This window comes from Lycium ferocissimum, chromosome 10 (genome assembly GCF_029784015.1).
Source record: "Lycium ferocissimum isolate CSIRO_LF1 chromosome 10, AGI_CSIRO_Lferr_CH_V1, whole genome shotgun sequence".
NCBI lineage: Eukaryota > Viridiplantae > Streptophyta > Magnoliopsida > Solanales > Solanaceae > Lycium > Lycium ferocissimum.
In genome coordinates, this window is record NC_081351.1 from 56,696,978 (window position 1) to 56,708,946 (window position 11,969).

General features: G+C 35.2%; 1 protein-coding gene across 1 annotated transcript; it reads left to right on the top strand.

The window, feature by feature from the left end:
* The first annotated feature begins 9,574 nt into the window (after positions 1–9,574).
* LOC132034368 (heavy metal-associated isoprenylated plant protein 36-like) lies at positions 9,575–11,105 on the top strand. The gene is made up of 3 exons (XM_059424691.1): positions 9,575–9,740; positions 9,838–9,913; positions 10,226–11,105. The coding sequence occupies exons 1-3, from the start codon at positions 9,684–9,686 to the stop codon at positions 11,020–11,022; spliced, it is 930 nt and encodes a 309-aa protein (XP_059280674.1). The 5' UTR covers positions 9,575–9,683; the 3' UTR covers positions 11,023–11,105.
* Positions 11,106–11,969: the final 864 nt, after the last annotated feature.

Genomic DNA, 11,969 nt, shown 5'->3' on the forward strand with positions numbered 1-11,969 from the left:
GAGGTTAGAATCCACCAATGATTTCCATAAGATTCAAGAACAAGATATAAGGCTTATAAAAACCCTAGTTTTTTAAATTGCCAAGAAAACTTAAACAAGCGATTAAAGTTCTAATCTTTCTCATCTAAAATTATTATAGTGTGATTATTGAACCTTGGGAAGTACATTTGAGCAGGATTTGAGGTATGTCTTGATTTCCAAAATCCTCCTCCAAGTATGTCCATATTTCAAAAATCGTTGTTTCAACTATGTCTATTTTTGAAGTACGTTTATATTGTTAAAGCATGATTTTTATTTGAGAATCCTTCCTTAATTGTTTGTATAAGTTAAAACCCTAGTTTGGTGTTTGTTCTTTCTTGAACTGGTTTTCGAACTAAAAGATGACAATTGATCAAGGTCATGCGCGTGTACGGTCAAGCCCGCATCGAATCTTAAATGAATGAAACTCTTCCAATGAACACGTTTTGCCCGTTATGGGATGATTGAATTTTATTTCTAAAAGATTGAAGTTTCAAATGTGTTGTGAAATTGAATAAGATGATTTGAACATGATTTCTTACCTTTATGTGAGAAGATGGTTTGAGAAGTGAATTCGGCTATAAGTCATGATTGATGATTCGGTTATATGACATGATTGAAATTGTTTGTGTTTAGGCCTGTATGGGTAAGCTGTGCTAGTCCCGAGGACGATTAGCCGTTATGGATCCTAACATATCGATACGATTATTGTTGTGTCAGTCTAAAGGACGATTGACCTCCGAGCCGTGTAGCCCGGTGCATCTATTGCTATGCTAGTCCAGAGGACGATTAGCTTCTGTGGTTTTCTAGCCCGGAGTATCGATTGATTGATTTGCCTGTGAGTGGCTTGTTTCGTATTTTGGTTGCCTGCGAGTGGCTTGTGGAAACCTTGAGTTCGTAAATAAAACACATAATGATGTGAACGGTAACATAAGTGGAACTTGATATATTCCTGTATGTTGACTCTTATTAGTGATTTCCCTAGTTTACTGGCTTACTTATTCTCTGGAGTTCGAATTGTTTCTTTTGATATCGCTTTATTGATTTTACTACCTTACTTTGGTTTTATTAACTATTGCCCCTTAGACATTCACTGATTACCCAGTACTCAGGCATACCATTGTTGTTTTTTATGGTGTGTCAAGTAACGTAGAAGAGCAGGTTTGTGATACGCTTACGACTTAGGAGAACTTACTGCTTTCGAGAGCATTCGGTGAGCCCACGTGTTTTTTCGTGGAGCACCATTCTATCTTTACTTTTCATATTTTAGTTTCCGGGATACGTCCCGATGAGTTAGACATTTATTCATTATCTTAGAAGCTCCATAGATAGTTGTCAGATTGTGGGTAGTGTGTTGGAGTCTCGTATGACTCGTTGAGGCGTTTTGCCACGTTTATTAATTGAGTATTTGATTTGACTTTCGTTGAATTATAGAATGGTTATGCTTTCATTCAATTATAAATGGCTTGTTTCATATTTTTTAAGATAGTTGTTTAACAGAAAAGATTAGGTGTTCGTTATTTACAATAAAGTGCTTCCAGTTTGTTCATAGCATCGGATGCCTATTACGTCCAGGGTTGGGTTTGGGGCGTGACAACTCAATATGTTGCCATCATATTGTATATATAGTGGGAGCATGTGGGATGAATAGAGACCACTTATTTGCTTTGACCTAAAACATGAGCCAACTCACAGCTGTACTTGTGTGCACCAAGTGACTCGGCTTTACAGCTGTCTCTGCCGACAGTGCAAGGTGCACAGAGAGCAGATTATAGACCAGGTCTCTAGATGGTTCTGAAACAGTTTGACAATCATCAAAATACAATGCACTTGGAGCTATCACAAGGTTTGTAAAAGGAACACTAGATAGTTGAGGTATGAAACTCGCGAAAGTGTGGTAGTTTAGGTGTGTTTTTGTCACGCCCCGAACCATGATCTGGGCGCAACACGACACTCGGGTCTTGCTTGCATGTGTCCGAGTGAACCACATGGCTTGCTTGTCAACATGGGCATCAAAGCAACATAATCTATATGATGCAATTTAAATGAATCATGAAAACGTAATTGCGGAATAAAGTCTTGAAGTAATCTCATAGCATGAAGAATCATGAAAACGTAACGATCGCAAACATAAAAGCACAACCGACTCGTGAACTAACATCGTCTATGAAACCTCTAAAACATGTCGAATACTAACTACCGGGACATGGCCCGGACTATCATAAACTGAATATTAGTGCGGACTCCGTATGTCGAACCCCGAGAAAAGTGGGGCTCGCAATAAGCCGATGGCGAGGTGATCTCTTTGCGCGGTGTATTCTCCTGAAAATCGGTATCTGCACCATGAAGTGCAGGCCCCCGTGCAAAAGGGACGTTAGTACATAGTGAATAGTACTAGTATGTAAAACCTGCTGAAATGAAGAACATGGCACAATATAGGTGTAAGATATGAACTGAAACTGAATATAACCTGAACATGAGCATGAAGCGTGAGTAAAGTCTAAAAAAAAGTAGATCAATGGAAATACATGTACATATAACTGCTTGTAACGTGGGGAGTGCTATAGTATAACCGACATCATGATCTGGTATTTGCGTTCTACTAGCAGAACACTCACACCTTGCCGGGGATATGAGATTTAAATAATAATAAGCATGTAAGGATCAAGCGCATAATGAAGGTGTTGCCTCCTTGCTGACAACCCTTATCCTACGGTGGCTTCGTAGTTTCAGGCTTTACTGAGCCTTCTCGATTAACTAAGCAAATCCCAAAACATGTGAATTATCATGATAGCTCGTGAGATCATGGTTTCATGAGATACTTGTCATAATTTTGCAAACATGTTTTTGATTTATGAATAATAATAATAATCATAAATACATAAAGCATGCTTGTGTCTTGCTAATAAAACCATAAAGTTTAATAAAAACATAATGGGAATGCATGAGGATGAATTCATGATTCACGGATTAAGCTTGGGTTCCTAATAACCGTAATGGAAGATTAGGAATACAATAATGGATATAGATACACAATTCATGATCATAATTACATAACTATGAGCTACCAATATGTTGGATTTAATGCCCTAGGATTTGAACTTCATAGAATATAAGAAAATAAAAATAAAGAAAACGAAGCATGGAGAAGAACGTAGAGATTCCCACATGTAGATAGAAGTTCTAAATATCTTGGTAAAGTTCCAAACTTGAGACAATTCCCTAGGGTTTAGACCTTGAGCCTTGAGTTTGGATTTTTCTTGGAAACCCTAGATTAGCAATAATGATTTCTTGCTTAGATTATTAGAGTACATGTTAGAATTGATTTGGAAGGGCTTGGATTGACTTACCTTGATGTTTTGGATTGTTGGGAGAAGAAATCCTTCGTTCTAGGGCTTGGAATTGTGAATAATGAAATAAAAGGAATAATGAAATAAAAGAACTGAAGGCCTGAATTTTATACTAAACTGAGTCGGAAAATTATATGGTCATTTATACGGTCCGTATAAAGTTATACGGTCCGTATAATATGACCATATTTAATCATGGCGCAAAATAGAATGTCGAGCCGAAATTTCATGAAATACGGCCATTTTATACAGTCCGTATAAAATTATATGGACCGTATAATTCGTCCGTATAATATTACCAGTGAGAGGACTGCTCTGCAATCCTTCAGTAAAATGGCCATAACATTTTGTACAGATGTCTGCTTGACCTTCATAATATACCGTTGGAAAGGTATTTCAAAGGGCTACAACTTTCATTAAGGAAGTTTTCCCAAATTCCTAATTAATAAAGGGGTTATGGTCGCTGGAAGTAAGACCTTCTACAAACTCACTCGAAAACATGCCCCCGTAGAGTTACTTCCAACTTTGTTTTGCCCAAAGACGCTTCTTATGACTTGATTAGTTTTCAAAAAACTTCCTAAAATCCTCATATTGGTTCTATTATATTATCATCTTACGAGTCAAACCTTAGCCCGAAGCTACGAGGTGTAACAATTTTAACCTATTCACTATTTTCTATATGCATGTCAATAATTTTTATGTGTTGCTCCATTTGTTTGGTATCTTGATATTTTGCTGTCTTTTTCTCTTACATTCCTGCATTTGACTACATTTCTTTTGAGCGGAGGGTCTATCGGAAATAGCCTCTCTACCCTATAAAGGTAGAGGTAAGGTCTACATACATCTTACCCTCCCCAGACCCCACTTGTGGGATTATGCTGGGTATGTTTTTGTTGTTGTTATTTCAATATATTTTATTATTTTCTCATGCATGTTTAGATATAGATACTCATATCACCTTTGGTGCACTTGAGGTATTTGGTAATATGCGTAGATCAACTGATATTTTTTTTCTACTTTTCTGCTTTGACAGGTGTGCTAAATGATCACGGTGTGTATAGGGGCGAAGCTACAGAATAACAGGGGGTGCAGACGAACCCAATAGCTTATGTGTAGATTCTAGATTTGTATTAGAAAATTCAATAAATAAACATATTTATTTACGTGCAAACCCACTTACAAAAACAAATAGATGATTTAGTGTAAGGAAGAGGCTACCAAAGCCCTTCATTTGCCTTCGATATGGCCATATGGGTTCAAAACACTCGGGTCAATTTGTTTTCCTTTCTACGCCCAATTTAGTTTTTAAAAGTAATCATAAACGAAAAATGAAAATTTGAGCAAAATTTTTTTTGGATAGGAATTTTGTCCCTCATTTGTTGTGGAAAGGAAGACTAGTGTGCTTATATATAGAAGCACTTCTTCTAGCTCTTAAAGAGTTGAGAAGAGAGTCCCCCCTCACGCCTTCGTAGTTATTCGGCTTCGGCATTAAATTTGCGAAAATATTCCAACAGTAATTCTCAAAAAGACACCATTTCCAATGGGAACATTTCCTCAGTTTCTGCATCGAGTTTTCTGAACTTCTTCTGCATATTTCTTCCAATTAAAATTGACCAAAGTCATCGACAGCCACCAACACTTGTCCACAGATTTCACTTAGACACCTTAACTTGTGTTCCGATTCAACACCTATACCACTCCAGATTTGAACCACTTAGACACTTTTTTGACAATTAGTGGAAACTATAAAGTGTGTATAGGTCACCCACGTACCCTGCCACCCCGTTCTTTTCCTTCATTCCGTTTGATCGCCGGAAATGATGGAGTTTTGCCGGAAACAATGGGCTCCAAACTCATATATAACAAATATCTTCATCCTGCTCACTTCACACAATTCGAACTCAAAAACCCCCTATTTCGTAGCCGCAAAGGAAATTAGCAATCCAACCATTGTACAATTAGCAACAAAGGAAGTCTCTTTTGATTTTTTTCTTCTTCTTATTGTGTTGTGGGTTCTTTAGGGTTTGAGTTCTTTGGCAATTTCAAAGAAAATAACTTCTGATCTGTATTAATCTTGCCGAAAAAATTGAGTTTCACTGGAAAACTTTTTGAGCCAATTTGATTTTTATTTTTATGATGAACTTTTCTTCTACAGCCTTAAATGGAAATCTTTGTCAATCAACTCTTTTGCTTTTTATATTTTGGCTGGCCAACTTCGTTTAATTGGTGCTTTTCCGACGAAGGTAACGATGGCAAAAACAGAGGTGACAGCGGGATTATGGCTGGGAGAAGGAATGGAGAAGAAGATGGGAAGGGATTGTGACGTGAGAAGAGGATTTGGACGTTGAGGAACTGTTGTAGCAAGAGTCGGGGAAGACAAGGGGATTTTTCAATTTTTTATTTAATTCATATTTTGGCTTTTTTTATTTTGTTGACATGTCATTTTTCGATTGGCCTTGTAAATATATTAATGCCCTTTCACGCGCCTTTCAGATGTGTATTACAGTTACCCTGCCATGTCATAAAAAAGTGTTTAATAGGTACACGTTTTAAACAGTGCAGGTGTTCAAGGAATAAGCCCAAGTTAAGGTGTCTAAGTGGAATATGTGGACAAGTTTAGGTGGCTGGCGATGACTTTGGCCATTAGAATTTGAGTCTTGTGATTGGTTACTATCTCGAGGTCGACGAATCGTTAGCTTTTGAGTTACAGCTACTCTAGCAATAGATATATCCGTTTTATCCTGGTAATATTGTTATCTTCATGTTTCCTTAATCAAATTTAATAAACAATAAAGTTTTTATATCATCGAACCAAATGCCATACAAACAGATTTACACGCTGAAGATTTTAATCTTCAAATCAAGTAATAAGTCGGAGTAGAAAGTCACAAGGATTTTAGTCTCCAAAATAGGAGTAGAAAATCCGGAAGATTTTAGTCTCCCAAAAACATAAAGTAAGATGACTACATAAATTATTAATGTAAAATAAAATTTAATTCCGAGCCCACAATTTTCTTATGTGTCCTTAAAGAATCTAATCTCCTCACTGTTGCCCGAGGTTTCGGATTAATTCCTCCCAGAATAGAACAAACTACTATTATGTAACAACAACAATTCACATTATAGAACTTCTGGAAACTCATCAAACAGAGTAAATCACACGACCAATACTTTTGTTTTGAAAAAAAATGGAGAGAACAATTTAGAGAGGAGAAAGAATTTAGATTTCGGTGTATAAAATCTGAGACATGACCTCTGAATTTTTAAACAATGAAAGGGTGAGATAAAGAATCGCAATCCAAAAGGTACCTTTTCTCATTTTCCGTACATACCTTTAAAGCCCAACATTTCTTCCCTTTGTTGTGTAACTTTTTATCCTTTTTGCTATACGCAGATTTCCTTTTTCAAATTTTACTTTTCAAATAAAAACATAAAATTAATAAATGAAAAAAAGCCCATAAAAAAAAAAAAAAAACAGCTCCTCTCTAAAACAAAAGAGGCCGTTGTTACAAATCAAATCCAAAATTATACTGCATTGTAAAAAGAAGTTAGGGCTTTTGTTGTTGATCTCCAGTACCGAGTGCCACCTATCGCTGCCCATTGTACGTCGTTCGCGGGAGTCGGGACCTTCGGTTGGTGATTGACTCTGTGTCTAGAATATATTGGATACATCTTAAAGGAGCTTGAATCTCAGGTTTGGGACGATTTGGTTGAGATTTGAGGTGGTTTGAATTGAAATTTGAGTCAATTTGATGTAGAAGACGAACATGAAAGAAGATGATATGTGTATCCCCCTGTATCATTTGTGAATCTCATATGTATCAATTGTGTGTCCCCTGTATATCCCTCGTGTATCCATGTATACATGTGTGGGAGACACATGTTAGATACATCATAGATGGAAACAGAGAAATTCTTAAACTCGATTTTAACTACGAGTTTTGACTCGAAATCAGTACAAATCACCGCCAATCTTCTCAAATTTTATATATTACCTCATCTATGTGTTTTCAATGAATTTCAACTATACCTATTGAAAAAATAAATCCTTTTTGCCTAGGTTTTGAATGTTTTATATCATTCGTAACGAATTTTGACTACAAACTTGTCCAAATCTCCTATAATCTTCCTCAAAATTTTTGTATATTGCCTCATTTATGTATTTCAATGAATTCCAACCGTACCCATTGAAAGAAAAATCCTTTTTTGCCTAGGTTTTTTTTTTTTTTTTTTAATGTTGTACTAGATATCACATAATTTTTTTGGCTATTTTTGGTAGCATGATTTAATGGCTAAACGTTAATAAGTTGTGCTTATTTGTGGCTATTCCTGTAGTTCTCTCAAGAAAAAAATAGCTAATGAAGTTGCGTCTAACGAAAACTAAACGAAAGATTATGAGGAAGAGGCTTGGCAACAAGAATTTGAAAAACAATTCGAAGAGATAAGACATCATTTTGACTTTGATTTGTAGTGGATAATTTATCTACAAGAAGAACATAATGAACGACTCGAACAAAATAGATGAAGTATACTGCACCAAAAGAGTACTTTGAAAGCGATATATATTTTCTTTAATAGCGTGATAGTTATTCTTGCCACAAAAATATTTACCAAATTGGTTAAATGTTATTAGATTCAAAGTTCTTAAGCCTTTAGGCGATTTATTGTTAGGGCTAAAGTTTGGTATTCTTAGGTAATAATTGATTAGAATCACAATTAAGAGTTAATTAAGTTATTGCCGTTAACTAATTACCGCTAAAAGCATGTTTTGTTGTAGTTACGTGGTCTCTTAATAAGCTCAATATGTGGTATCAAAATATGCTCGAATATCGTTTAAAACCATTCAAACGGAAAATGAAGAGAAAATCATAGCAAGATGATCAATACTTCTACAACTAGAAAGTCGCAATTTGTTGCGAGTCAGAAATCAGACATGCCTACTTTTCAAATTTAACATGTAAATGTAAAAAAAGAATTGAGGATATGCCATTTATTCTCAACTTCAAAAGAATTGTCTTTTTCAAAATCCAATCACGCTTACCATCTCTTACTAAAAAAAATCAATTTTCCCAACCAAAACAATTCTTTTTCAAATCCAATCAGGCTTAACATAGATATTCACCTATAGTTAGTTTTGCTAAAGCCTTACTTTCTTATCCAGTATTTACACCAAATCAGGGCCTGCTGGAGGGGAAAGCAACTAAAGCAGTTGCTTTAGGCCCCAATTTTTTTAATTTTATATACATTATTTATATATTATAAAATTATGAATAAAAGAGACTAGATTTTATACTTCTTTTCTTGAAATGTGATAGAGGTTATTGAAATAAATAATTATAATTTTATACTCTTTCCGTCCCATTAATGTGACATTCTTTCTTTTTTAGTTAATCTAAAAAAGAATGACATCTCATTTTACCTTTTATGAGATAATTTACAGCCACAAAATTTCTTTGGCTTATTTTAAACCAAAAATTTCAAAAATCTTTCTTTTCTCTTATACTTCGTGTCCAATCAAACACCTTCACATAAATTAGAGAGTAATAAACATTATGCAATGCATAAAAGTGAACAAATTGATGACTACTTTGATAATTTTAAAAAGATGAAGTCTCTTGTAGAGTTGATTGCTTCTTATAAATACTGGATTAAATTATTATTTTTACTTCAAAATAGACTTGAATTGTTCTAAATGTATCAAACTATTTTCACATAGTGTTACGAAATTGAGATTATTAGATTATGAGAAGTTAGACATATATTATCGTAACCGTCTATATATGTTTCTTACACAAATGTTTATTTAAATTTTAGTGAATTGAGTTACTAAATACCTCTAATCGTGAAGCTAGCATGTAACTGAGTGAATAATCAAGATATACAAGGTGAATTATATAACATCTTCACAAAAACAAAAAAAAAGGATTTAGGATAAGAATATTTTAAATTTCATTAGATATTTTTAAGACCTCTTATAAAGGTTTGGCTTTAGGCCACCGATTTCGTTGAGCCGCCCCCGCACCAAATCAATATATGTGGGAAACTTAAAGGAAAAGCTAAGGTATTCTCTTATAGATTTACTGCATGCAACTTAAAAGCACCGTAAGTGCAAGGCGCCAGGTCTCTAAAAGCATCTTGTGTCACTTTCAATCCACACTATCTACCTTTCATATTATACATACACACTGCCACTCTCTGTTCTCACCCTTAATTCTTTCCTCCCTTTGACTCTCATCCCTTAAAATTCTCTTCATCATCAATACTACTTTTTAAAAGAAAACAATCTCTCTATATTTTCTATCTCCTTCCTATCTTATGGCCTCCTCTCAACCTGAAGAACAACCACTTCAGCTTCCTCCCCTTCACTACACGGTCCTCTTTATATTAATTTCTCTTTCAACTTTCCTTTTGATTAAAAAGTTTTACTTTGTTCATTGTTTACTTAATCTTTTTTGTTTCATTTTTGCAGACATGGGTTTTGAAAGTTTCCATCCATTGTCCAGGCTGCAGGAGAAAAGTCAAGAAACTCTTACAAAGCATCGAAGGTTCTCTTCTTCATTTCTATTCTTGTTCTGTTTCTTTTACTATGTCTAACAAACTCAGGAATTTCGTTAATGGTGTTCAAGATTCAATATAATATATATAACTGTAAAATAACTTTATTTTACCTCATATACTTAGTATAATTTTGTACTTATACAATATAAATTTTTCGAACGACGGTGTTCAACTGACTACCTTCATTGCATGTAGCTACACCACTGATGACTTAAGAATCCATATGTTTTCATACTGAGCATGTATATGAAACCAACTCATAGTAATAAATTATGGGTGTTTTGTTTTTTCATTTGCAGGTGTTTATACAACATATATTGATCCAAAGCAACAGAAAGTCATAGTGACTGGAAATGTTGAAGCTGAGACTTTGATAAAGAAGCTAGTGAAGAATAGAAGGAGTGCTGAGTTGTGGCCAGAACCGAAGTCTATATTAAAAGAGAAGAAACCAACCAGCGACGATGATGATGAACCTGAAGATGATGAGGCTAATAATAATGAAAAAACAGCTGAAAATACCGAAGCAAACATGAAAAATAATGGTCCTCAAAGACATGGTGTGAGATTTGGTGGTGTTGAGACTATTACTATGGATGTCAACGAAGTGAGACCAGACCAAACTGTCGCGGTTGAGAGGTTCCCGCCATCAGGGCAAAAGCCCGGTGGTGGTGGCGGTGGTGGTGGTGGCAGCGGAGGTGCTAAGAAGAAGAAGAAAAAGAAAAAGAAAAAAAGTGGGAATAATAATAATAGTGGAAATGCGAGTGCAGGGTCTAATGGTGCACCGTCAAGCAGTGAATCAGAAGTCGCGAAAATGGGTCCCAATCAAATGATGGATCAAGCGAATCAAGGCCATTCATTTCACCAAAATCCTTATTCGAACCAGTATGATCAGAATCCACCTACTTATTATGCTCCTCAGCAGACTTGTGTGATGAGTTACAATGCGGCACATCCTACTGTAAGCAGTGCAATGCCATATTACTATGTTCCATCGTCACCGTATATGCAGTCCAATATTTATTCCAAGCAATCAACACCGTTGGATTCTTTTGAGATCTTGAGTGATGAGAACCCTCATGCCTGCTATATCATGTGATTATCACGCAGAACAATAATGTGGTTTTGTATATTAAGATCGTCTGAGAATTTTGGCAGGAAATAGAGTTTTATTTGCAGTTGCATCTTGCTTTAGTTTAGATTTTTGAATGTATGTTAAAAGATCCTGTCATTTCTGGATGTAGACTTTACATAACTAGTAAGCATATCGAAAATGTAAGGCTAATCTGTATAGAAGTACTTCATGTTGTTTCAATTTAAGTACTAACCATTTTAGATATGTGACACTAACAAAACTTGTGATGTTAAGGACATGGAGGGGTCAATATTTTAAGTCACTTGGGAAAGGGGAGAATTACCGTTGATCCCATTTCGAGCAAAGGGGTTAAAAAAGGGAAGGGAATAAAAAAATGCAACACACAAGAGCAGTGGCAGAATCAGAATTTTTATTAAAGGGGTTCGGAAATAAATATACAAAGAAGTCAAAGGGGGTTTAACATCTACCATATATATATAAAAAATAATTTTAACCATGTATAAACATTATAATTTTCTGTCGAAGGAGCCCTTCTTGGCTCTGCCGCTGCATAGGAGAATGTACTATTTTAGTTACGGCTATCGAATTTAATAAATTAAGAGTTTAAGTTTGGTGCACTGTCAGTGTATCATTTTTTTACACCATCAGGTAATATTAACCTGCTATAGCAGGTTACCAACTTTCTCCAAGTTTTTTTTGGCCTTTTTTCTTTTTTTCTTTTTCTAAAATTTAGGATTGTTTTATCTTTTTCTAAAATTTAGGATTGTTCTTTATTCTCTTCCCTCCAAATCCTCGATCTGGTTTTTCTTCCCTTTACCTCCTATGTCTTCATCGTTCCCAGAAATTTGATCGGGTCTCTGTCTTTGCTTCTTCTACCACTGTGAGCTTTTATTTCTTCTTCAAACCCTCCTTTGATTTGTTTTAATAAAGTAACAAACTTTACAAACATA

Coding starts and splice junctions, on each gene's coding strand:
- LOC132034368 (XM_059424691.1), top strand. CDS start 9,684: ATGGCCTCCTCTCAACCTGAAGAACAACCACTTCAGCTTCCTCCCCTT. Junction 9,741..9,837: donor TTCCTCCCCTTCACTACACG/GTCCTCTTTATA, acceptor TCATTTTTGCAG/ACATGGGTTTTGAAAGTTTC. Junction 9,914..10,225: donor ACTCTTACAAAGCATCGAAG/GTTCTCTTCTTC, acceptor TTTCATTTGCAG/GTGTTTATACAACATATATT.